Source organism: Botrytis fragariae, assembly GCF_013461495.1.
Source record: "Botrytis fragariae strain BVB16 chromosome Unknown tig00000012, whole genome shotgun sequence".
Classification (NCBI taxonomy): domain Eukaryota; kingdom Fungi; phylum Ascomycota; class Leotiomycetes; order Helotiales; family Sclerotiniaceae; genus Botrytis; species Botrytis fragariae.
This window is the reverse complement of record NW_023500989.1, coordinates 2,047,682-2,072,588: the sequence shown is the minus strand read 5'-3', so window position 1 is coordinate 2,072,588 and position 24,907 is coordinate 2,047,682. Positions and strand designations below refer to the sequence as shown.

Genomic DNA, 24,907 nt, shown 5'->3' with positions numbered 1-24,907 from the left:
TACCAAATAATAAAGATACTAACCAAGAGATCATGAAATTTGTTCACAAAACCGCGTCCATCAAACAACTATACTTTCCTCACGCCAATTCCTTCCACGTTTCTCCATCTCATACAGTCTAATCTCTACTGACAGAATGAAATATAGAGCCCATAGCCGTCAGCCCCGCAAAGCCAAGTAATTAGAGCACTAATCAGAATTGCAAAATCACCTCTTCGTGAACAATAGCCATCGTTATATTCTTAATCCTCTGTTATTACACCTCTTAACAAATAGCGCAAGTGGAGGTAACGTCCGAAAGTTGAACCACAAAAGCCCTGATCCTCAAAGAATAGGGTAATGATATAACAAAGTACGACCTGGAGAACTTTTGCTTCTAGGCCTACAGGACGTTGACAAGTCATATCGAACACAAAACGAGAAGTGTTCATATAGCAAGAAGAAACACTCAAATTAAACCGAAAGATCATGCATATAGTTGCGAAATATATACTACAATCCACAACACTAGTAACTACAATCCATCCATAACTCTATACTAAATCTCCAGCAATATCAAGCTACTTCACACTATTAATTTCAATACCAATACCAATACTATCCATCCATCCATCCATCCAACCCCCCTACCCCAAGCCCACACCTGATAGCCTAACAACCACACAACAACCAGAAACAAACAACACAGCTCGCTCCACCAAAACCCCCATCCGCTATTCCATGCGATATAGCAATAATAGCAAGTAGCGCAAAACAAAACAAACCTCCAGCGAATCGAAATAAGCGAGTGGACAAAAAGGAGACGGAACGAGAATCACATCAAACCGAATCCAATCCAATCCAATCTTCTCACACCCTGCACCACTGCACATCAAACATGATATACCCCTAAAATCCAAAATCCAAAATCCAAAATCTTCCAAGGAAAAGAAAATCACCTCCCCCTTTTCCCTGCGAAAAAGAAAAGTTAGATATACTCTCTCAAATAAACAGACAAGTAGACAAGTACAAGAAAGAAGTCCAAAGTCAAAAGATAAAAGATAAAAGATAATAGATAAAAACGAAACAACGAAATCTAACACCACAAATCACAAATCACCCATCACACATCACCCCAGAGACCATCAGCAATACTAACAACAACATCTTCCCTACCGAACCTCTATCCCGAATCCCCATCTTTTATACCCCCAAACCACATTAACTTCCTCACAAACAGAAGCACCAATTGTATCACATCCCCATTCCATTCCAGGTGAAATCTCGCTTGCATCGTATGATGAATGCTATGCATCTAACTTCAGCATCACCGGTGCCCAATAGACCAGATAAGACTTGACAAGTACTGAAAAGTAGTTCAACCACTAACCCAAAGTCAAAAGACGACCGAAGCCACTGTAGTAAAGGTTCAACATCTAAAGATGAAGAACACAACTTCACTAGAATGCATTCCGCATGGCTAGATAAGCCATGATATCACTCGAGAACTTCTACGTGAGACCCTCAACACCTTTATGTTCTTCTCACAACTTCAGACATTCAAAGGAAATTTCAGTTTCACACAATCATTCACAAAAAGTCCATAGCACAAAACGTTAATTATCATAGCATTTTCCCATCTGGGAATTTCATACATTTTAACATAAAAAAGGAGGCCTAATGTACGAGAATAAACTGTAAAAGCAGAAACTAAAAAAAAGTGGCCCACTGTGATGAACAAAATACAGTAGCAGACCAGAGCAACCCATTAGCTCCGAAAGCCCAGAAAAATTTAATTCTCGTAAACCACCGCCCAACACCACAACCGCACCCAATGTTATTTTAATAATTTATGCATTCATCTTTGCCATTGTGTTCAAGGCGCTTCCGTTCTTGAACCATTCAATTTGTGGAGCGTTGAAAGTGTGTGCGAGCTTGATATCGAATGACTCGCCGGATTTGGGGTGGACTCTGAGGGTCATTGGCTTGCCAACAGCGATCTCAGTGCACAAAAGGTCGACCTGAAGAGGAAAATAGTTAGCATGATGATTCATTATAGGATACTTGTTCGAGTTTCATACCTTGTCATATGGATCGATCTTCTCATAGTCATCTGGGTTGACGAAAGTCAAAGGAAGCATTCCTTGCTTCTTCAAGTTGGTCTCGTGAATACGGGCGAAAGACTTGGTAATGATGGCAAGACCTCCAAGATGTCTTGGCTCAAGAGCAGCGTGTTCTCTTGAACTTCCCTCACCGTAGTTCCAGTCACCAATAACGACCCATCGGATACCCTTCTTCTTGTAATCTCTGGCAGTAGCTGGGACGGCATCGAATTCACCAGTGGTGAAGTTCTTGACCTTGTTGGCCTCACCGTTGGCACTGTTAATGGCACCAATCAACATGTTGTTGGAGATGTTGTCCAAATGCCCACGGTACTTGAGCCAAGGACCAGCCATAGAGATGTGATCAGTGGTAGTCTTTCCCTTGGCCTTGATCAAGATTGGCATATCCAAAGCATCCTTTCCATCCCATGCGTTGAATGGCTCGAGGAGTTGAAGACGGTCACTGGTTGGGGAAACGGCAACATTGACTGAGGCACGCTCGGCAGGTGGTGCTTGGTAGGTATCTTGTCCTGGGTCATATCCTCTTGATGGCAATCCATCACCAGTAGGTGGGGACAACATGAATTCCTTTCCATCCTTATCCTTCAAGGTATCGGTAAGAGGATTGAAGTGGAGGGAACCAGCGATAGTCATAGCGACTACGAGATCTGGGGATGCGACGAAGGAGTGAGTAGCTGGGTTGGCATCGTTACGTCCAGTGAAGTTACGGTTGTAGGACGAGATAATGGAGTTAGCAGTTCCTTTGGGTACGTCACGCCTGTCCCATTGCCCTAGTCGGCGGCTAGTCAGTAGATTTTCATGAAGGGGGAATAGAACAAGATGTGAAAGTGTTTTTCCTCGAGAAGCGTTTCAATGTCCGAATCAATCTCAACAATTGATATTTTTAAATGCACCAATCAACTTTAACAATTGAAAAGCCACTTGAAGTGAGAAATGAAAGTAATCACTCTCTCAGCAAAGCATTTCAATGTCCAAATTATGGTTGAGAATTGAATGGTCGGATCGTTTAGGCAAAAAAGGGGAGGAAAAAAAGGGGTACTAACCGATACATGGACCACATGCGTTGGCCAAAACCATACCTCCGAAGTCCTGATAAAACAGTTAGAATAACGTTACTTTAATGGTTCTGTGTACAGAACTACTAACCTCAAAGGTCTTCAATTGACCATCACGCTCGATAGTAGCACGAATTTGTTCGGAACCAGGAGTAACAGTGAAGAGAGCCTTTGCCTTAACACCGTGAGCCATGGCATCTTCAGCGATAGAAGCAGCACGGGACATATCCTCGTAAGAGGAGTTTGTGCAAGAACCAATAAGTCCGACCTTCAATTCCTCAGGCCAGTTGTTAGCCTTAACGGCCTCACTGAACTTGGAGATTGGGGTAGCAAGATCTGGGGTGAATGGTCCGTTGATGTGTGGCTCGAGCTCAGAAAGGTTGATCTCAATCAATTGATCGTATTGTGCACCTTCATCCTCTCTGAGTTCCTTGGCGTATGTGCGAGCAAAGTCTCCAATCTCGGTACGCTTGGTAGCAGCGAGGTAATCGTACATACGGTCGTTGAATGGGAAGAGAGAAGTGGTTGCACCAATTTCAGCACCCTGTGAATATGGTTAGTGACAAGCCAGAAAGATGACATGTGAATGTTCGAAAGGAATTGAGAAAATGAAAATATGTCGAAGTAGGAGATGAGAAGAAAAAAAAACATACCATGTTACAGATCGTACCCATACCAGTAGCAGAGATAGTCTCAGTACCTGGACCGAAATATTCGACAATAGCACCAGTTCCACCCTTGACAGTCAAGATACCAGCAACCTTAAGGATAATATCCTTTGGAGTAGCCCAGCCGGAGAGTTGACCAGTGAGCTTAACACCAATAACCTTTGGTGCCTTCAACTCCCACGGAAGGTTGGCCATAACATCGACAGCATCAGCTCCACCAACACCAATAGCGCACATTCCGAGACCACCAGCATTTGGTGTGTGGGAATCGGTACCGATGAGGAGACCACCTGGGAAAGCGTAGTTCTCGAGGAGAATTTGATGAATAATACCAGAACCTGGCTTCCAGAAACCAATATTGTATTTTGCGCAAGAAGTAGAAAGGAAATCGTAGACTTCCTTGTTGATATCAATAGCTCGAGAAAGATCCTTAGCACCTCCGATTTGTGCCTCAATCAAATGATCACAGTGGACGGTGGTAGGGTTTGCGACGGAGGGCATGCCAGCGGACATGAATTGCAAGATGGCCATTTGAGCAGTGGCATCTTGACACGCAACTCTGTCGGGTCTGAGTTTGAGGTATGATACACCACGCTCAATTTCTTGACCGTGAGGATCATCCAAATGTGAGTAGAGAATCTTCTCAGCGTAGGCCAAAGGACGGTTTAGTCTTTGACGAACAATTGAGAGGTTCTCAGACATCTTCTTGTAATTGATGAAGTTGTTCTTTTCGTGGATATTTTGTCTAACTTGTTTATCAAGCGGGGAATCACCAACAGTGGCCATTGTGCGAATGCCCATGCCGGTGAATGCTCGCCGCTGCGCAGCAGCGAGAACCTGTCTTGTTGCCAACATTATGAGAGAAGTTGGTAAGGTAAAAGAGGAGGGGAGAGAGGAAGGTTGTAGGTTGGAAAGATTATTATGCAACTCGAAGTTGTAAAATAGTGGGAGGAAGAAACTTGGACAACCGAAGCTTGGGGCCGCGGGTTATCTTCAAGCTTTGACCAAATGGAGCGGGCCAATCAGAGATGAGGTATTATGTTTTTTTTATATAAAACGGGATTAAAGGCGAGACAGGAATTGAATGCACCAAGATGTAATCTGGGTTAAGTTTTGTCCAATTAAATATCAATGTCGAGAGCGAGATTGATTGATATCAGAAGATGGCTGTATGGGATTGTATGGGATTGTATGGATTGTATGATATTGTATAGGATTGTATGGTATGATACGATATGATATTGTATTGTATTGTATTGTATTGTATTGAATTAAAAATATTGAATTGAAATAATCACATCAAGAACACACATAGCAAACAGGAGAGAACAGATGTTCAACTTATTTCTAATCTTCGACTCTACGTCCTTTGTGTTACTCTGCTCTCGTCCCTCTCGTTCCCTCCCCTCCCCTCCCCTCCCCTCGTCAACGAAGCCTTTGTTTGCGGCTATATTTCAAATGCGAATTTTTCGTAGGTCTGCAGGTCGATAAGTGGATCAAATTTTCAGATCAAGAACCAATCAGATGTCAGTGCCCGCATCCATTTATCCACATTCTCATTTGCTGGTGCATCTGGCTTCACCATCATTGTCCGTCTAACGGGTCCGGTGCGATGCGAAGTCGGACGTTTCCTCCGATCATGTGCTGTGAATACAGGACTTCCCCGAGGCTGAGTTGGTTCTTGACAAGCTGGGAAATCTTTTGACATGAATACTTTTTATATCTTACGAGGTATATCCTGTTATCAATGGTGTGGACGTGAGAGTATCTAAAATACTCAGTCAGATAGCTGTGCATGTTCAGCGGTCTTGAATTCTTGCATGTTCCAAATACTTGGAGACTTTCTATCATTATAATCGTCCCAACGCATACAAATATTATGGAACATTGAAAACGATCTCGATGGCATTTAGGACAAATGGTACTTCCGCCGGGACAGACGGAGCGGAGCTTTCCAAAACCGTGCAAAACTTCCGCACTCGCTTCCCGATCTAACCGTGAAGCCTCGGACAGTTGCACCACGTTGGATAACTTGGATTGGTCCTCTAAAGTGGATCCCCGGACAAGTGGGATGGGTAAAAGTTTCCCCGTAATTTCTAAAAAAAAATTAAAGCCTAGAGCAAATTTTTTAGTAATTCAAGATTGCGGAGTTTGCGACTGACAACCATTGTCCGTACATCGAGATTTCCATTTGCAGTAAAACTCCAATCAAGTCGATGAAATAAGATATCACAATCTTCACACATCAAAATGGGTATTCCTCAAAAGTCAACCAAGACCAAGACCAGAAGAAGATTGAGGTAAGTTCAATCTTCAATTGTCAGACATTGAAAAAATTTGTGCGCAAAACTAACATTTCTCACAACAGAGATCTCGATCAAATTTCTGCCGATATTCGTTCCCCAAAACATCTTGCGCAACATAAAAATTCAAAAGCCGCAGAGGATTTGCCAGGCTTGGGAAAATGGTATTGCATTGAGTGCGCAAAATGGTACGAATCAGAGAATAGTATGCTCTCGCATCTCAAGGGTAAACCTCACAAGAGAAGGTAGGTCATGCCCTTACGGGAAAAAAAAGTTTGGATAGCAAGATATTAATTTGATATTATAGAGTCAAGGCATTGAAGGAAGGACCGTATACACAAAGAGATGCTGAGGCAGCTATTGGCCAAGGACCTGCAGATAATGGCAAGAGAAATACGGCTCTGGATGTGGAGGTAGAGATGGAAAACTCCGGAATTATCGACGACCAGGAAACCTGAGCACAGATATCATTGCCCCTCGACATGGAGTAATCATAGAAGGGGTTTATCAAAGCTTAGTTTATCGTGGCTACTACAAAATCTATGGCGGGGTATCATGGTGGAGAAGGGACTTTTTAATGTGTATTTCCGTCTCATCTTACACCCCGACCTCGACCTCTTGCAAGACCACTTGCTCTACCGCCACGTCCACCACGCGGAACGGGAATACCTCTACCAGATGAGCCAGAGCCACCCGAAGATCCACCTCGGCCAGAAGAGCCTGCTATTCTTGATGGTGCTGGGGTTGTGAATTTCGGGGTTCCTCTCGAGGAGGTTGGGGGAGGATTATCAACGAAGGAGGTATCCGTGGTCCTAGAGAGATCAATGAGCCATGAACCATAGCAGCGAATGATATGTTGCTTACAAAAATGTTGTTTCTCCATCAATTTCACCACGAAATCTCTCTGAATTTGTTGATTTACCTATTGCACGCATCAGTAGCTTTTTCATTGCCTATTGATCCGTTATACTGACCTAATTGCTCCTCCTGTTCTTGTGCTCGACGAAATGAATCTGGAATGGGGGCCTAGTAACCTGATCAACCAATGCCAGACAATAAGCCAATCCACGTAAACAAACCTCAGGAAAATCCACGCAAAAAGCATTCATATTCAATCCATAGAGAAAACTAGCAAAGTTCTCACTAAACCTCGCCAAACTCTCATGCATCAATTGTAAATGCATAAAATTGGCCTCTAGATCAGCCATGGAATCCGACAATTCTGCAAACGCAGGTTCAAATGCCTCCAAAGGTGCACTAGAATAACCGCTTGTGCTTTTTCTCGCAGAATCGCGAAGAGAAGAACGGGAAGATGGACGGAGAGGAGTGGTTGGACGAGAAAGAGGGTTTCGAGAGGCGGAGTGAGATCGTTTGACGCTGCTATGGCCGTCGTTGAGGGGGGTGGTGGAGGTCATTGTGATTGTGATTGTGATTGTGATTGTTAGTGTGATGGTGGTTTTGCATGTACCGGTATTGTTGTTTTGTTTGGGAGGGGAAGCTTTTGTTCCAATTCTGGTTAACAACCTTATCGTCAATACCCAATCACCGCGCAAACAAAAGTGATCGCGTAGGTTCCAGATGTTCAATGCTAGGTATGTAATCTCACCTCTGTATGTACAACATACAACATACAACATACAACACCATCCAGGATTGATATCTTTTATCTGATAGCGGTGAAAATTAATGCCTGAAACCTTTCAACTTTTTATAAGGATCACGGATGTTATAGATACATTTTTACCCCGCCACTACTACACGCACCTACAATTTTATGTCGTGTGCACGAGTTTTGGCACACACAACATTTTGAACAGAGCGCCGCACAATGACGAACTTTTTATGAACTGGTATGGAAAAAAGGAAATTGGATTAAAGCACTGCTGATGATCCGCGGCTTCTTCGGATTAGAAGATGTTTCCGTTGCTCGTTGATCGTATTTTAATTTCCTGTAGCTTTGAGTTTGAATTATTTGCTCAGCATTTATAATATTCTTGAAGAGGTACTCATTTTATTGTTGTATACAATAAGCCAGCCCATAACTTGACCTCGTAACAAGTTTGCTTTGCTTTTCTGGTGACATTGATTCGAGAGGCCCATATATCACGGCTTGAGTCCCCTCACTTCCAATCCCAACCCCTCCTTCATCTTGACTCTCATTCAAGAATTGAAAATAATCGACTGTACATTTTTTCCATGAAAAGATCAGCTGGAGTAACCGGCGGTTTTGTGTATCAATATACTCAGTATTCATTCTCTATACCTACGACATTAACACGTCGAAATCCGAAGCGCGGGGGTCTTATTCAATCTTTTGGTCGGATACAAGCCTTTGCGCCCCTTCGTCGCAACTATTCTGAATTCCATTCAAACACTTTGGAGATCAAGGGATTGAATACGGAAAAGCGCGCAACTTTACTTCCTAACTCCGCTTGGAAAAGGTCGAGCGCTCCAACTTCTATCTATAATCGAAGCCCATCCTCATTGTCACTCAACTACCTTGAAAAGCGCAATACTTCTTGTGAAACATCTTTGCGAACGCTTGTGCAAAGCAGCTTAGGAAATTGGGCTACCGTCTTACTCCTCACATTCATTAGCAGCGCATTTCTCTATACTTCAACATACAGTCAGCCAAAGACACATACACCACCCAAACCACAACAGGTACAAATTGATCCCGAGCAAGAATATTACGAATATTTCAAAATGACGGGCGAAACACTTCCAGGTCGACCTGGCACATTGACAGCACATGAAGAAGAGAAATTACGAGAATTCTGGGTGGCCACCTTACAAGTCTTCGGCGTACTTGATCCTCAAGCAGATACCAATGGTACCAGCGGCGATTCGGAAGTGAGCAATGGTGTTGCAAAATCGGATACCTCGGCTCCCGAGAAACCTAAGAAGAAGAGATTCTCTGCTCTGCGCAGGAAAAATAAGGATGAAGATGCTGCATCCACAAAATCTGCAAGCGCTGCTTCGCGTATCTCGAATGCTTCGGATGCGGATGATAAATATGGACAGACCAAGGAATTTCACGATGCTTTGGCTAGTCTGCCACCGGCCTCGATTCGTGCGACATTCTGGAGTATGGTGAAATATGATCATCCGGATGCGCTTCTATTGCGGTTCTTGAGAGCTAGAAAATGGGATGTGGATAAGGCATTGGTTATGATGATTTCTACCATGAGATGGAGAGCTTCGGATATGCACGTTGATGATGATATCATGAAAAATGGAGAATTGGCTGCTGTTGAAGATGAGAAGTCGACTAATGCTGAAAAGAAGAGACATGCAGAAGGATTCCTTATGCAGATGCGCTCGGGAAAGAGTTTCTTGCATGGTTTAGACAAGTATGTATCCTGGGTTTTCTATCTACTTATTAATTCGAATCACATCTCACCCTTCTGTGATACACGCATATGTAGATCATTGCTAATATGAAATTTTTACAGAGCCGGAAGACCAATGTGCTTTGTGAGAGCTCGCTTACACAAACAAGGAGAGCAGTCGGAAGAGAGTTTGGAAAGATACACAGTTTTCATTATAGAATCGGCTAGAATGTTGTTGGAACCACCAGTAGATACTGCTGTAAGAATGCACTTTTCATGTTGAGTTTACTTGGTAGAGTAAGTACTGACAACATGACAGTGTGTAGTATTCGACATGACTGGATTTTCACTGGCAAATATGGTAAGTGAAAATCATCTCCTTCTCACAGGACCTCACTAATTTCATAATAGGACTATGGACCTGTCAAATTCATGATCAAATGTTTCGAAGCCAACTATCCCGAAAGTTTAGGCGTAGTCCTAGTCCACAGAGCACCATGGGTCTTCCAAGGTACACTTCCATTTCCCTCTCTACACAATTCCTTTCACTAACTTCCCCAGGTATCTGGAAAATAATACGTGGCTGGCTAGACCCCGTCGTTGCCTCCAAAGTCCAATTCACAAACAACGTCGAAGAAATGTCTGAATTCGTTCCTCGTTCCCAAATCCTCGCCGAACTCGGCGGTGACGAAAACTGGGAATACAAATTCGTAGAACCAGTCCCCGGCGAAAATGACTTGATGAAAGATACAGCAACCCGAGATAAACTCCTGAAAGAGAGAGAAAATATCGTGGATGCGTATGAGAAAGCTACAATGGAGTGGATCAACTCGGAAGGAAAAACACCCGACATTAAGACTAGGAGGACGGAATTGGCAAAGGAGCTCAGAGAAGATTATTGGAAATTGGATCCCTATGTTAGGGCAAAGAGTTTGTATGATCGAACGGGCGTTATTAATCCAGGTGGGAAATTGGATTTTTACCCAAAGGCCAAGGCGGAAACGGCTCCTGCGGTTGCGGCTGCTGCGGCTGCTCCGGCGGTGGAAACTTCGGCGGATGATATTGATTAGAGGGGGTTTGGGTAGGGGAACGGGAAGGACAGGAGAAGGAGGGGAATAGGAAAGGGTATAGGAATAGGGATAGGAAGATATATAATGAGAATGAGAGCGAGAATCAGAATCAGAATAAGAGTAGAAGAAGAAAGAAGAAAGAGATGATTTGAGATCGAATATGTGACCAGGTCTTGGTTCTTCGACTGGTGAAGTAAGCAGCAAGTGTGAGAGTTGTGAGGAATGCAAGGGATTTCAATGGATGTATGTATGTATAGGTGTGTATAGGTGTGTATAGGTGTGTATAGGCGTGTGTATGAAGTGTGTGCATATGTCATGTGTAATGAAGGGAAGAATGCAATTGTGTGTACAAAATTTCTTTCCCATGCTCGCTTCTAGATGTATGTACATGCATATGATCTCTTACATGTTTCTATTGTTATATTGTTCAAAGTTTGTTGTGAATTACTAGCACCCCTTTTTGATTTTATAGACATATCGATCTGTATTTTGCTGATGGGAGGGAGAGATGGAGGGAGAGAGGGCAAAGGAGATGAGATAATATTCCATTTACTATGTAGACTTGTAGGTGAGTGTGTAGCAAAGTTTGCATTTGGGTTAGTTATGCTTTATGGATTTTGCGCTGAGCCGGATTGGATTGGGATTTGGGATTTGCAGTTGAGATGAGGTGAGATGAGGTATGCAAGATACATAGGTGATGAGGGGAATGGAAGTTGAAGTTCCTTTTTGAGAATTGTTATTAATCATATCATGTATCTTTTCGGTCTTTTCTCAGTCTCTTCTCACTGCATTCATATCATCTCATCGATAGATCAACCAATTATCCATCCATTCAGCAAAACCAAAGCTATCATCTTCCTGCACCCTACACACAATATACCCCGAGATTCCTTTTTTTTATTAAAAAAAACCCAGAAAATAAAATTGTTCTTCATCTATCCAATCACTCATTGGGAAGTATTGATTCTCAACGCCTACTTCGCTTCCTTGCTTGCTTGCTTACTTACTTCTAAATACAACGGATATTTGAAGAGTTATTTACATCTTTGATTTTATCTCTGCAAAGAGAGCTTTTAGTTTGTCCATGTCGGTTTTTTGTTGCGGCCAGCCGATGGACAATCCTTCTTCGGTGGAGGGTTTGGGGATCTGTGGAGGGGGGAGGAGGTTAGTTTGGGATGGGATGGGGAATCGGGAATTGTGAGGATAAGAGGGGAGGGGACGAACCATATGGAAATGTACCTAGAGAAACTGTTAGTTATTGTAGTCTATGATGGGGATGGTAGAGGAGAGAGATATAGAGTGTACGAGGGAATAATAAGACGAGAAACATACGTGATCAACCTCCTGATGCGCAATACGTCCATTATTCTGAAGCACATTGTAGTTTTCCGCACCGGTTGCTACGACGAGTTTCTTTACTACGGGCTAGGTAGGAGTATTGTGTTAGTTATTTTTTATTCTTGAGAATTTCCCATCGGTTGGGATTCCATTGTAATATGTGTGCGTGGATGTGATATTCATTCATTCGAGTATGATGTCGAGGAAATGCGAAGAGAGGGCGAGGAAGGAAGGAAAAGAGAAAGGTACCAGAATCTCCTCTAATTGATCATCGGGAATATCGACCAACTTCTCGCCGTGGTGTTTGGGGATTACGAGCTAGATGTTGATAGACGTGTTAGTTTTGTTTGTCTGTATATCTCCTCGTCCCGCCCATTCCTCCATTCATGATCTGGAAACTTCGGAATAGCTTCACCCGCAGAAACAGAAGTATAGAAGCTTCTATATGACAACAAGAATATAAGAAAATACTAACAGCATGACCCTTGGACAAAGGATTAATATCCAAAAACGCAAGCACCTTTTCCGATTCGTAGAGTTTGAAAGAAGGGATGTCTCCTACGGATGGATAATCAGGTTAGCTTTTGTATCAAGCTTTGGAGTTGCGCCGGATATTACAGTGATGAGAAACTTGCCTTTGATTATCTTGCAGAAGATACACGCTGCTTGGGATGCCATTTGTGTGATGGGATGAGAGTTTATTCAAATGTGAGGTTTGGGATTGTAATTGTAGTTGTAGTTGAAGTAGTGTGGTGAAGTGGAATAATGAAATCACAATTCAGGTCTTCGTTACCTACTTTTGAACGCGGGGTCGTTCTCACATTCCTGAAGCTCCATTGAGCTCTCAACTCATACCTTGATTTCCGAATATTACCCGAGTTATTCAATCCACTCGCCCACTCTTCAACATATAAGGTATATAGATTTGAAACAAGATTACATCATCAACAAATCACGCAAACTTGTATGATGGGCATGTTGCCAGAGTGGTTAATGGGTAAGACTTGAATGAATAATTCGGTTATCTTATGGTTTCGGCCTCGTAGGTTCAAATCCTGCACATGTCGTTTGCTTTTTGATTTTTTTTTTGTGTTTTTTTGTATGGTAGGACAATTCTCCTGGTGAAAATTGCCCTCAAGTTTTTGAAACGTCACCAAAATACTTTCTTTCCTAAATGCTATTTCGTCACTTTCTTGGGTAGGAGTCGGGAGCGATCCCTCCGTGATATCTACTCGAATAACTGGTATGTCTTTCTAAACACATTTCTAATAGCACGACGAGTATTGTTCTTATGCGAGTGACTCTATGGCATTTCTTTCCTCTTTCAGTTATACTTCTCTTGAGTTATTTCTATTCCATGTATATCTACTAGGTATCTATCCTTAAGTTCCTACTTCAGGTATTCGTCTTCGAGCTGGTTCTACTTCATACATTCCTAGATGTCTCATGATATACTCATGATCACCTAGTAAGTATCGTTTCGAAACCTTATTGAACCATGTCAAACCAAAAATAGGATACTATTCTCGTAATGACCAGAATGAGAACTAAGCTCTCTCTCAAAAAGCGATATACGCCTCCGTTACCTCGAAATCCCACAGAGATCCTGTATCTCTAAGTTCCACGCACTGTATGCAGAGCATACATTTTGTAATCACACTCGAAATGAGAAATTGAGTTGTCTAACAATCGACACAGCTCTTGTGTCATTTCGTCATCACGTGAGTCTTCGTTTGAACTTATAGATGTCAACTCCCCCCCTTTTTTTGAAGTTTCCCTGTCTCTTCGCTACGCTCCGTCGAAAAAAGCGATGACTAGACTAAGAATGATAACAATGCCTTGACTTTTGGGTTTGTCATCTTCAACAATTACTCTTGAAGAACTATTTCTCCTTTCATATATATAACAAACAACATGAATCCCATCACTTTTTTAACACAGAGAAGGTCTTTTGGGGTCCAAAAAGACAAAAGATTTGATCACTGGCGGTTTCGAACCGCCGACCTTGGCGTGCCAAACCTATCTGAATGAACAGAACAGATATTAGCACCACGCTCTAACCAACTGAGCTAAGCGACCTGATTGGGTTATTTGATGCGGATCTCTTTTGTAGAAAAGTATTCATTCAAAACATCTGGGGTGGGGGTTGAACAATGACTGTAGATGGAGAAAGTGGTGCGAGGAGAATATGAGTGGATGGAGGGAGGGGGTATGTGGATATGCTTAGTGGGGGTGTAGCGACAGCGAGAGCGGAGACGAATCATGAGACAGGGCTAGGGTTTGTGCGCGGGCGTGAAGACGGAGTGGATAGTGGGTAGCGGAGGAATGGTGGGGCGGAGTGGTGGGCCTTGAGTGTAAGAGTACGGCTAATGGCATTGGTGGAGATCATGGACTGGGACGGAGGGGGACGAGATTCGGGAGGACGTCTGGGCCTTTGGCGAATTGTGGTATAGGTGTTGGTATCAACTTGGTTGATAAGTGTAAAGTACTTTAGTCTATTATGGTTGTAATCAGTGTTGATCATTATTATCTATAGTTACTTATATAGAAAGGCGCTAGCACCTCGCTAGCTAATACAGTGCCCTCTATGATCACATGATCGATATCCCGACAACAGGTTTAGGTTATGAAAATTTGTATGCTTTCTTAAGCATCTTGATATTAGATCACGAAGTTTATGAATGCACATGACAAATTCTAGTTGGGCATTTGAGAGTTCATTGCACATGTGTAACACATTTTTCATAAGATAAACACTGATCGTGAAACAGAATAAGACGTCCTAAACAACGTCTTGAAGGGAACTCGTGGGATTTACAGTGTGTATGTTTCGTCATTCATGCATTAATCTATCTAGGTATCTCTTACAAACGGGAACCAACAGAACTATCTTCTTTAATCTCGACCAATAATTTACCTATAGATTGTCAGTAAAAAGTTTTACAAGTACTGAGATAGGAAAAGAACTTACCAGTATTAACACCTTGATACAATTCCATTAAAGCTTTTTCGGCAACACCAAGTCCACCCTTGATAATAGTCTCCTTTCTTTGGAGTTTGCCTTCTGCCAACCATTGAGACATCTCTTTACGGGCTTCAGCATACTTGGATGCGTAATCGAAGACGATGAAACCTTGAAGACGAATTCTCATTGCGATGATCATTGAGAAGTTCTAACTTTGGTCAGCAAGTGCGGCAAGCAAAATTTGGAGAGAGTGTAATATGTACCTTTGGACCAACTGGAGTATCAGAGTTATATTGACTGATAGCACCACACATAACAAAAGTTGAGAATGGCTTAGCTCTGCTGAGAGCAAGCTCCAAAATCTCTCCTCCGACATTGTCAAAGAATACATCGATGAAGTTTGGTGTAGCAGCCTTGAACTTAGATGGGAAATCCTTATCCTTATAGTTCAAAGCATCATCACAACCCAATTCCTTCAACCATTGTACTTTGTCATCACTTCCAGCAAGACCCAAAACCTTGGCTCCCTTAAGCTTAGCAATTTGACAAACAACACTTCCAGTAGCACCAGCGGCACCAGATACTACAACGAAATCTCCAGCCTTGATTTTTCCAACTTCGAGAATTCCGAAGTAGGCGGTAAGACCAGTCATTCCAAGAACACCAAGGGCATCGGTGAGCTTGCCGTTGGGTGGGAGATCAATAGGTGTAAGGTCTTTGGAAGCCATGATAGCTACTTCTTTCCATCCTGTAATGCCGGATGCGTAGTCACCAACATTGAATTTCGATGATTTGCTGGCGATGACCTTTCCAATGGAAACACCACGCATGACCTCACCAATTTGTACAGGTGGAACGTATGATCTTCTGTCTATTCCAGCATTCAATGTCAGCAATTATCACGTGTGGTCGCGGAGTGTGTCAATGATGTTCCCCTCCATATCATTCATCACTGGCTAATAGGGTAATAGAGGAATGATATAACAGCTGGCACGTACCATTTAACCAACCTCTCATGGCCGGATCCAATGAAAGATATAACACTTCAAGCAAGACTTGATCATCCTTGAGATCCGCCTCCGTTACCATTGGATTCTCCTTCTTCTCGAAAGTCTCTCCTGGAACGATTTGTCCAGTAGGACGCTTTGCTAAAACCACCGATTGATATGTTGATTGAGCCATTATGTTCTTTGAACGTTTGATCTTTTGACCGTCCATTTTGATAATCCGTCTGCAGCCGGTCTCTTATATATGCGCGAATCGTTGCTTTTCGTCCGAGATACCCTTCCGAACAGATTTGTATATATTTCCGTTTCTAGATCAAACGCTTGACGTGATGTGGGCTTACTGCAATGCGGACCGATCCAATGCAATCAAAATCTATAATAAACACTACACCGCAACCAAGGACATCCAGGTACTGTCTCACGTCGTAATTCGATGCTTCTTCTCCCGTATCAATAGATTTCTCCGAAGCAATCGCGTTGCAATATTCACTCAAATCCACAAAAATTTCAAGGTGCTTTTTCCAAACTTGCGTATGTCTTCCGATGCAGTTTTGCTCAAACCTTCAAACGTTGCTGCGTTTGATGACAAAATGGTTCAAATACTCAAGGTTCACCAATAACCGTGAGCCGAGGCAGGCTCGCGGACGATCTTCTTGCCTCACCGAAATGGCCTTGCTTCCTATTTGGGTTACCATGCCGAAAGTACCGACATGCCGTTCTAGGATTTTCCCGAAAGCAAAAACTTATCCCTATTCTTATAAGGCTCGGCATGGAGGTCGTCCAGCATGAACTACAGCAAAACCTTTCTGTAAGGACATTGGGTACTTGAAAATGACCTATGTCCTTAAAACCTTCTCATAAGGATATCCTTATATTTTGAGATCCCAGGATGACTTGTATCCTTATTAGATCAGTAGCATCATCAGGATTTGGGTCATCACCTAACAGTATATTGATATTTTGATTGATTTTCACCAAAGATATCACGAATATGTTACTCGATTGGGACCAATCGGAATCAAATTATTGCTGGGTCAGGATTAATCGAGTGTCTCTAAATAAGACTACAAAAACCGGTATCCTTACAGGAGGTTTTGCTGTATGTCATCGGAGACGAACCGAAAGAAGATGCAGATGCGCGATTCCTCGATGTGTGCATTGACATCGGAGAATCTTATCGAAAAAGGATATTCTATTAGGATCAAGATGCACGGAGACGGCCAACGTTGAGACAACCGAGTGGACTATGAAGCAAAGGCACTTCGGCGCGAGCAACCGTATACGGTCGCAATCGCGTTGTTGAGAACTCTTTTTCTAGGTATCAAAATCAAAGCTCATAAATGAAGCAAGTTCATAGGCATTGTGATTCGTAGGGCTCGGTTTGAGACGGGCTTGAGCTATTTTGAAATTTGTTGATCTCGGGGCTTTTCTCTGCACAGGTAAAGTGGCTTTTAAAGTTTCCGTTTCCGTACGGGCATACTACTTTTTAAGGTACACTACGCCCGAAAATTCTTCAACAGAGGAAAGATTTTGCCTTTTTGTTCATTTTGAGACACACGAGTCGTGCATGACCGACCGGGTCGACCGACGTAAGTTTCGGACGCAAGTCACAGATCGTTTACGGAAAGGGGTAGTCAACGCCGTGCCGCCTCTTATTACGATTATCCTGCGTGTTGCATATAAAAACGTGTAGTTTTTTGCATGATACTACATGCGGACTGCGATGTCACGACAAGCAAGTAACGTTTATGCGGAAGATGGGAGTCGGCGCGGGGATATTTCCCCATGGAATCTTGTGGAGTTATGGGTGTCCGAGCCCCGCTACACTATGAGGATGGGATAGCCCCTCATTTAGGGCCGTAGGATTCAGGTATTGTTCTGAAAAATTCACCGCTCGATCAGCTCATTTTGTTCCACTATTTCAGGGTCTTTTGGGGCTTATCGTGTTTGTGTTAACAGACGACGTTCGGTCCAAAGTTACGTTCACCTTACTCCTTGACCAAAACCTCATATCCTGAAACCCTAGCCTGCCACCCTCTGTCGCTTTAGAATCGAAAAAAGGTCGTCTGATATCTTTGAGTGGGCTCTTAACTGCCGTTGTCATGTTGATTGCTCGGTACACACGAATATACACGGTGTATAGTGGATATGATTGAAAATATGACTCGACTTTAGATTACGATATACACGGAGGATTGACAGATACCTGACTTGATGATCCCTCGTTTCACGTGAGCCCTAGAGCGGTCGATTTACAATATGTGAAAATGTCAATTATACATATTTGGGATTATAAAAGAGAACTTCTGCAAATATTGCAATCTTATGTACAAACAACAATGCCGAAGTATATAAATCTTTCTTCCTTTCTTTCCTCCTATTTCAAATTTCCTTTATTCTCTCACTTCTCCCCACTTCTCGTGTATATTTATGCGGGGCAGCCAGTTGCTGGGTAGTTACAGGAGCTTTCTTCTTCACCTCCTGTGATCTTAACACCAGAGAACTTGATATTGCTACAGCTTCCCTCGCCACAAAGCACATAGTAATTTTTAGCACTGGCTGCAGCTGTTCCAACCACATTTTCAAATAGGATGTTCTCGATGATGACACCGTTAGTTGGCACTCCTGTTGGACCTCCGTTAAGATAATCTTGTTGTACATCGATTCCATAAGTATCAATATTGGTGAGCTTGATGTTGCTGTATGTGATGTTGGAAATGAAACCGGTGGTTTCGGAATTTGACTTGATGCGAGCTCCGTTGCTGGAATTGACTAATTCGCTGTTTTTGAACTGAAAATAAATGAGTAAGTAAGCTCTTCAATAATGAAGTAAATATAACCTACTGTGATATTTGTAACATTGTTATTACTCTTTCCACCAACAGATCCGATGGAGAGACCATGACCACCTGAGCAATATAATCCATCAATGGTGATGTTGTTTCCGCTCGTGACGGCTACACAATCATCCTGATTGAAAACTTGTGTATTCTTGATTATTGTGTTGCTGGATGAGCTGACATCAAATCCATCTGAATTATGTGCTGCGGCCAATGTACCACTTGCTGCATTTGGCGCGTTTCCTGCTGTGTTGTTGAGGACCAGATTTTGAATGGTCAGTCCAACAGCACCGGTGATAGTGAAAAGATGGACGGGCCAGTTTTGAATGTAAAGATTCTCAATGATGGAATTTCCGATCAATTTCGAGGCTGCAATGAAATGGTTTGGCCTAAATTCATTTTTAGCTGCATGGTCATTGAATTGCCGTGGAGACATACTTTGGCACACCACCGTTTGAACCAAGACCATCCCAATAAGCTTGGCCATTACCATCGATAATTGCATCAGGCTCAGCGGTAACAGTGATTCCAGAACCGGCCAGCTTTATTGGTTCGAAGCTGCTGTCATTGGTGAATCCAAATGTCGTTTTTCCAGCGAAGGTGATTGTTGTACCGGCCTTAACTTTGGTAAGGTCAATACTGCTACCTGATGGTGCAAACACGTTGCTCAAAACAATGGCGGTAGAAGACGCAACACAAGGAGCGATTTGGGAATACACCGAAGCAGTACAAGCTGTCTGGGCAGTGCAAGCACCTGCCAAGGTGAGGGCTAAAAGCCCAGAGATTTGAGAGTTCTTATGCATGATGAGACGATCAAGTAGAATGGATAGAAGTCAAACTTGGCAAGGTGAGGTCTTGAGGACATCCGCCTTTATGAAGTCTTAGAGGCCAAGCATAGCAATCTCCCAAAATTGTATTCTTTTCATGCGAACAATAGCCGAACAATGAGCGAAATGAATTTGTCGTGCGCCGGAATAACTATGTACATTGGTTCTCCGCAAATCAATATAAACTCAGACAGGAACGCTGGAAGGATCATCCATAATCTAACAGAAAATGGCAGCTCATAGGCACCAGATGTTGAACACACCGGTACTAGATATTATCTCCACAATCTTCAGACGAAAATTAATCTGCAGTGATGGGAATCCCCCTATGTTTCAACTCCATATCCCCAGATTTCAGCTTGGCAGCGGGTCGGCACTTCCCTCGTATTGACAAGTTTGAATTTTCCACGAATGGTGAAGTTCGCCAGAGAAGCTTTATTTGAACCACCAATTTAAAGTAGGTTTTAATAAGTCCCTTAAATCTTCCATTTAGCATGAATCTAGAACATATTTATGCTTTCTGGTTGGAGGCTAAGATTTGCCCGCGATGATCATCACGTGTATGAAACCACACTAAAACCTACTTATCCACCACCAGTCTTGTTGAATTTCATATAAAGTCTTGCAAGCCACTCGCCAAGGCGGAGGAATCGACATACTACTCAGTTTGTTGATTGGGAAGGTGACTAAAAGGCTGCAACGTTATACAGAAGAGGATTGTGGTACTGAGTCTCGTGCCAGATTATGTGACTTCACAATGAAAGATTTATACGTTGTATGGTTCAATGTCCAATTTTCGTCATAATGATGATTATCAAGGAGCAAGCTTCTTGAAGCGCTGGATGCGCTACAATCACCTACGCCTAGCCTAATTGATTCGGACTGGACAAACAGACGGAGAATTTGTCATGATCCGAAATTATCATTTGACCGACGGTAAAAGCTTCTTATAGCACAGAGAAAGTAAAAAGAAGATGCATTCTCTTGGCAGCGACGAGAAAAGGGGCAAAAGAATTCTTGGCTATCGGGACTAAGGAGATCAAGGGATATCCGAAGTGGTTAGATCACGTGCATGATGGAAGCTCCCGAACTTCCGCCACAATATCGACGATGTCCAGCAAAGAGATTTCCCTTTGCAAAAGATTTGACATCTGAAGGAATGCGAAATCTGGCAACGATTGGTAAAGCAAAGAGTATTGCTACCTTGCAATGGCGCGAGATGGGTCTGATCATGAGCCTTTCCGGGCTACATTGACATACAGAGCACATGTATAATGATCACGAATATGTGCTTGTAAGATTGCAGCATTCTCAATCCAGTCATAAGAAGAATAAGTCGAACAGGATGATGCTCTTTGTCACATCAAACGAAGCTCGAAGTTCCACGGCATATCCGGGGTGTTATTTATTTGACTCACCAATGTTCCTTGTCAAAATCTGGTCTGACATTGGGGGCTAAAGGGCGATTGCACGAAAAAGTAACATCCATCACATGTAGGATGGCAGCCATGCATTAAAAGCGAGTCGAGTTGCAACATGATTTTTTCAATTGGCCATCAGGAGCGAGTGCTACACGGGACCTTCCTTCTGCCTCAATGATCTTACCTCCATTGTTTGCGCCCATCTTCGGGTGCTTCTGCAAAAATGGTCATACGATCCGTCTTATCATTTACGATATCGAATCAAATGTTATCGTCATGTCGGTCGCAAGGGTTACTGTCCTCCATGCAAATTCGCGCTGAATCCTTGTATAATGGCTATGTGCATCCTACCCACTGTTGGGAAGCAAGGTTTGAGAGCAATTGATATAAGGGCTCGCCCTCTCTGAACTTTCTGTTTACTCTTAGGGGCGACCGTTTTCTATGAAAATTACCTTTTTCATTCTTGTCTTATGATTGTTCGCTTCAATGATGACCGCTTTTGAGGCATTGAGCTGTTCATGCAGCTACGACCAATCGCACGCAACAATTGACCGCGACGAAGGATTCAGACGAACCAAGATGTCTGATTGGCTCTAAGCTATGACACTCTACAATACTATTATGGATTATGGACAAACCTGTCAAGGCGTGCCAAACGGATTGATTTAGAGAATTTGTACAATGCCCCCGAAATCGCCCTTCTCAAAGTTACTCCTCGTGACTTGATGCTATCAAGGATTGGGACGCGTTCACAATGATATTTTTGACAAGCGACAGACGCTATCAGTGATTGATTGGTGTGCTGTACTGAGAGCGTGAGGTAAGTAATGAAATGGGTGAGGTAGGTTGAATAGGTAATTTGCAGACTCCCTAGTCTTTCCCCGTTATCCGACAATCACCACCCACCCCTCTTAACTTTACAGTCATTTGGTTTACCGTCAACAAGCTCTACTATTCAATCGAAAGTAGCTTGCAGGATTGATTGTTTTCGCCAGCCGACTCACTATTCTTATCATTACTATAGATTTACTTACCTCCTTTTCCAATCACCAAAAGTGTATGTTCATCAACCACTTCATTCATTTTCTAATGACTCTCAAAGACTAACTTCGTTGCCTAGTTGCTTCAATCAGAATGTCAAGCTCTTTCCAAACATCGATTTTTGACCTCACAGGCATCGACGTGCCGTCGAACAGTTCGTGCGAGTGGATTTTCCAAGGCGATGCAATTTCTATGAATCAATACTCTGGTGACATCGCCGAAGACCTTGCTTCAGACTTGGCCGACGAAAACCCCACCAGTAGCAACTTTGCGGCATCGAATAGCGGTCAACACAACAATTTTGTGAATACATCGGCACGGTCTTCTTCCTTTGACCATCATCTATCCGACAGTACTTGTGTTGCCGGCTCGTATGCAGATGCGGGAACCTCCATGAGACTGCATTATACCGTCCCATCCTCCGAATCGATGTCACAGTCCTCAATCTTTATCCCGACTCCAACTACCTCCGAATCGATGTCACAGTCCTCAATCTTTATCCCGACTCCAACTACCTCCGTTGATTATAATGGGGACAACAACATCCCCACAAGCCAAAACGACTCGGTCGGGTTGCAGCACCAATCTGCATACTTCATTTTCCCCACCTGTGCCAGTGACTCGACACCTTTCGACACTTGGGTTAAAACCCCCGAACGTCACGAGCAGATCGCCCTCAAAATGTCGGACCCTACAACTCATCCGGCCACACAAGAGGCAAGAAATTAGCTGGCAAGTAGGTGCAAAAATCTAAGTGATGATTCATATAAAAGGATGCGAAAGATCTTCATTTGGCCGGTGGATTGGTTTGGGAAAGTCTTTGTTTATGAGTTTGCCTTTGGATGTTCATTGGGGAGTACTGTCGGCGCAATATTGTTAATGTGATTATGAATGCAATGTTCATGAGGTAGACATTCGAGACCGCTGGCAGCTGTTATTTAAGAACGGGGACAAAGAATTGATTTGTCACATATTGCTCTTTTATTCACTTCATCTTACAGAAAGCACTAGGGCCTTCTATTTAGTTAGACAATTTTTACATGGACTTTGGGTACAAATTCAAGATCTTTGCACTCTTACATCGGATTGAATGTCCGTTTTTCGAAAATGCATGTTTGCCATTAAAGTTTAAGCTTAAGCATGAGGTTCCACAGTCTGCGTTCTTCCCCACTGCTACTAAGTTCTAACATTGCTAGTGAAGAAAGTACTGATCCCCAAGTTCTTGCCCACACCCATTCTTAGTTTAATTTTCCACTTCAGCACTTTCTCGTTATCTTTCGCACTTCCCTACCTATAATTTCCTGACCTCGTATCTCTATTTAATTGAGTCGTGTGTTTGTTTCATAACTCGATCTATTGTCCTTCCTCGTACATCTTTGACGATAGATGAAAACTGCCATTAACGGACAATACCCAGAGCAGCAAGCTGAAGCTTCGTGTAATGCGTGTTTGTGACCCATAGTTCGGAGTAAGATGATTACATTTTTCCAGACGGCTTACGAAATCCGGCTCAGGCATTAAAATTCTATGTTGTGTCAATGCTCCCAAATCATGATAAAACTACCCATCAAAATGACGTTAATGGTATACAAGATGAAGGGAGTCGTAGCTGGCAAATCTTCGTCCCAGCTTGATGGTCAAAATGCGGCTTTGCGAATGCAGGGAAATCGATCCGCCCGCATTCAATGACCAACGTGGGCTTTGAAATAGGTAACGTCTATGGAGATAGTATACACCACTCATTTGACCAAGAACATTTTAGAACAACATATATACAATTCGGTTTCATTATTTCCCAAACACCAAAACAGCATATTGAAATGTCTGGTTCGAATATGCTCTTCTCGTCGCCCTCAGCGCACCTACAAACGCTAGCCCTTCCCTTCCTTGCGAAAGAGCAAAAAGCCATAATTTTGGCTTTGTAATCAAGGACCACGATATATCCCTAACATGATTATCAGCCAATTCACGAATAAAATCCAAACAATCACTTACCATGTCCTCGACACCTTTTCACTGATCTCGAGTGGTTCGACCAAAAGACTTAGCCCCTTCATCCCAGCTAAGTGTACAAATACTTCTTGACTGATGAGTGGAGGAAGCATCATGCCACCTTGGAATCACCAAGATTAGCATCAAACTCATTCGTAATGTCTAGAGATATCTTACTTTCAATAGCTGCTAAGTCATCCTTTTGCTGCTTAATCTTCACACCATCGTTAATACAAGAATCAACTGCAAACCAATCCGCAAGCACCAGCTTTCCTCCAATATCCAGCAGCCTTTCTACGTCACTGACGAACTTTTTCTTATCTGGAAGATGGCTTATTGCATCCGAAATCCATACACAGTCAAATGTTCTCGTTGTTTTATTCCCAAAGGTTTCTTTGATCATCTCAGCCTCTAAAACCATGAATTTCACTTTTCCCTTCCCCAGCCTAATGAAACCATCTTCATCCTCGTCTCCGCCATCTGCCTCCCCTATACTCACTCGCCTCGCAATCTTTATCTCTGCGTCACTTAATGCGATTCCTATCACCTCACAACCCAATTCTCGGGCTAGATATCGAGATGTACCACCGAGTCCACATCCAACATCCAGCACTTTGCTTCCCGGTTCGAGGTTCGATTGGCGAACCAAGAGTTCTATTTGCTGTATTTGAGCAACTTCTTTTGTATCAGCGGGAGTGAGGAAGTATCCGTGGTGGATATGTTCGCCCCTGTTTCCGTGAGTCTGAGTGAACCTTGGAAGGATTACAAAGGTATAAACATCAAAGGAGACACAAGGAGACTTACCAAAGGGAATAATAGTATTCAGCGCAAACGTCGTAATGATAAATGATCCTATCTTTCAACAATTTTGACGCTTCTTCGGGGTGTCTTTCGCCCACATTCCGACTTAATTCACCACTCATCTTCACTTATAGAGATGCTTGAG

The 24,907-nt window shown here is 42.9% G+C and overlaps 10 protein-coding genes across 10 annotated transcripts; 4 read left to right on the top strand and 6 right to left on the bottom strand.

The window, feature by feature from the left end:
* Nucleotides 1–1,599: 1,599 nt before the first annotated feature.
* On the bottom strand, nt 1,600–4,680 carry Bfra_002863 (putative aconitate hydratase protein; the record flags this gene model as incomplete). The annotated part of the gene is made up of 5 exons (XM_037333276.1): nt 1,600–2,000; nt 2,061–2,872; nt 3,146–3,191; nt 3,249–3,701; nt 3,811–4,680. The coding sequence occupies 5 exons, from the start codon at nt 4,678–4,680 to the stop codon at nt 1,830–1,832; spliced, it is 2,352 nt and encodes a 783-aa protein (XP_037195404.1). The 3' UTR covers nt 1,600–1,829.
* A 1,063-nt stretch (nt 4,681–5,743) lies between these two features.
* On the top strand, nt 5,744–6,050 carry Bfra_002862 (uncharacterized protein; the record flags this gene model as incomplete). Its single annotated transcript, XM_037333275.1, has 2 exons — nt 5,744–5,875; nt 5,967–6,050. 2 exons carry the CDS (start codon nt 5,744–5,746, stop codon nt 6,048–6,050), a joined length of 216 nt encoding a protein of 71 aa, XP_037195403.1.
* Nucleotides 6,051–6,075: 25 nt separating this feature from the next.
* On the top strand, nt 6,076–6,586 carry Bfra_002861oa (putative zinc finger protein; the record flags this gene model as incomplete). Its single annotated transcript, XM_037333274.1, has 3 exons — nt 6,076–6,125; nt 6,194–6,373; nt 6,436–6,586. 3 exons carry the CDS (start codon nt 6,076–6,078, stop codon nt 6,584–6,586), a joined length of 381 nt encoding a protein of 126 aa, XP_037195402.1.
* Nucleotides 6,587–6,720: 134 nt separating this feature from the next.
* Bfra_002860 (putative dash complex component protein) lies at nt 6,721–7,543 on the bottom strand (the record flags this gene model as incomplete). Its single annotated transcript, XM_037333273.1, has 4 exons — nt 6,721–6,940; nt 6,993–7,050; nt 7,103–7,154; nt 7,208–7,543. The coding sequence occupies 4 exons, from the start codon at nt 7,541–7,543 to the stop codon at nt 6,721–6,723; spliced, it is 666 nt and encodes a 221-aa protein (XP_037195401.1).
* A 781-nt stretch (nt 7,544–8,324) lies between these two features.
* On the top strand, nt 8,325–10,530 carry Bfra_002859 (putative cral trio domain-containing protein; the record flags this gene model as incomplete). Its single annotated transcript, XM_037333272.1, has 5 exons — nt 8,325–9,481; nt 9,584–9,719; nt 9,780–9,821; nt 9,872–9,971; nt 10,022–10,530. The coding sequence occupies 5 exons, from the start codon at nt 8,325–8,327 to the stop codon at nt 10,528–10,530; spliced, it is 1,944 nt and encodes a 647-aa protein (XP_037195400.1).
* Nucleotides 10,531–11,568: 1,038 nt separating this feature from the next.
* Nucleotides 11,569–12,546, bottom strand: Bfra_002858 (putative hit family protein 1 protein; the record flags this gene model as incomplete). Its single annotated transcript, XM_037333271.1, has 5 exons — nt 11,569–11,676; nt 11,863–11,955; nt 12,118–12,186; nt 12,344–12,388; nt 12,487–12,546. 5 exons carry the CDS (start codon nt 12,544–12,546, stop codon nt 11,569–11,571), a joined length of 375 nt encoding a protein of 124 aa, XP_037195399.1.
* Nucleotides 12,547–14,688: 2,142 nt separating this feature from the next.
* Nucleotides 14,689–16,088, bottom strand: Bfra_002857 (putative nadp-dependent leukotriene b4 12-hydroxydehydrogenase protein). Its single transcript, XM_037333270.1, has 4 exons — nt 15,832–16,088; nt 15,097–15,704; nt 14,840–15,041; nt 14,689–14,785 (listed from the first exon to the last, which is right to left on the bottom strand). The coding sequence occupies exons 1-4, from the start codon at nt 16,049–16,051 to the stop codon at nt 14,733–14,735; spliced, it is 1,083 nt and encodes a 360-aa protein (XP_037195398.1). The 5' UTR covers nt 16,052–16,088; the 3' UTR covers nt 14,689–14,732.
* A 2,180-nt stretch (nt 16,089–18,268) lies between these two features.
* On the bottom strand, nt 18,269–19,483 carry Bfra_002856 (putative polygalacturonase protein; the record flags this gene model as incomplete). The annotated part of the gene is made up of 3 exons (XM_037333269.1): nt 18,269–18,631; nt 18,685–19,069; nt 19,119–19,483. 3 exons carry the CDS (start codon nt 19,481–19,483, stop codon nt 18,269–18,271), a joined length of 1,113 nt encoding a protein of 370 aa, XP_037195397.1.
* A 2,579-nt stretch (nt 19,484–22,062) lies between these two features.
* Nucleotides 22,063–22,698, top strand: Bfra_002855 (uncharacterized protein; the record flags this gene model as incomplete). Its single annotated transcript, XM_037333268.1, has 1 exon — nt 22,063–22,698. One exon carries the CDS (start codon nt 22,063–22,065, stop codon nt 22,696–22,698), a length of 636 nt encoding a protein of 211 aa, XP_037195396.1.
* A 1,059-nt stretch (nt 22,699–23,757) lies between these two features.
* Nucleotides 23,758–24,884, bottom strand: Bfra_002854 (putative gamma-tocopherol methyltransferase protein; the record flags this gene model as incomplete). The annotated part of the gene is made up of 4 exons (XM_037333267.1): nt 23,758–23,914; nt 23,965–24,082; nt 24,139–24,689; nt 24,766–24,884. 4 exons carry the CDS (start codon nt 24,882–24,884, stop codon nt 23,758–23,760), a joined length of 945 nt encoding a protein of 314 aa, XP_037195395.1.
* Nucleotides 24,885–24,907: the final 23 nt, after the last annotated feature.

Bases quoted from the DNA above. Each gene is read 5' to 3' on its own strand.
- Bfra_002857 (XM_037333270.1), bottom strand. From the start codon at position 16,051: ATGGACGGTCAAAAGATCAAACGTTCAAAGAACATAATGGCTCAATCA. The intron at 15,705-15,831 runs GTACGTGCCAGC...ATGCTGGAATAG, and splicing joins CATGAGAGGTTGGTTAAATG to ACAGAAGATCATACGTTCCA. The intron at 15,042-15,096 runs GTACATATTACA...GACCAAAGTTAG, and splicing joins ATACTCCAGTTGGTCCAAAG to AACTTCTCAATGATCATCGC.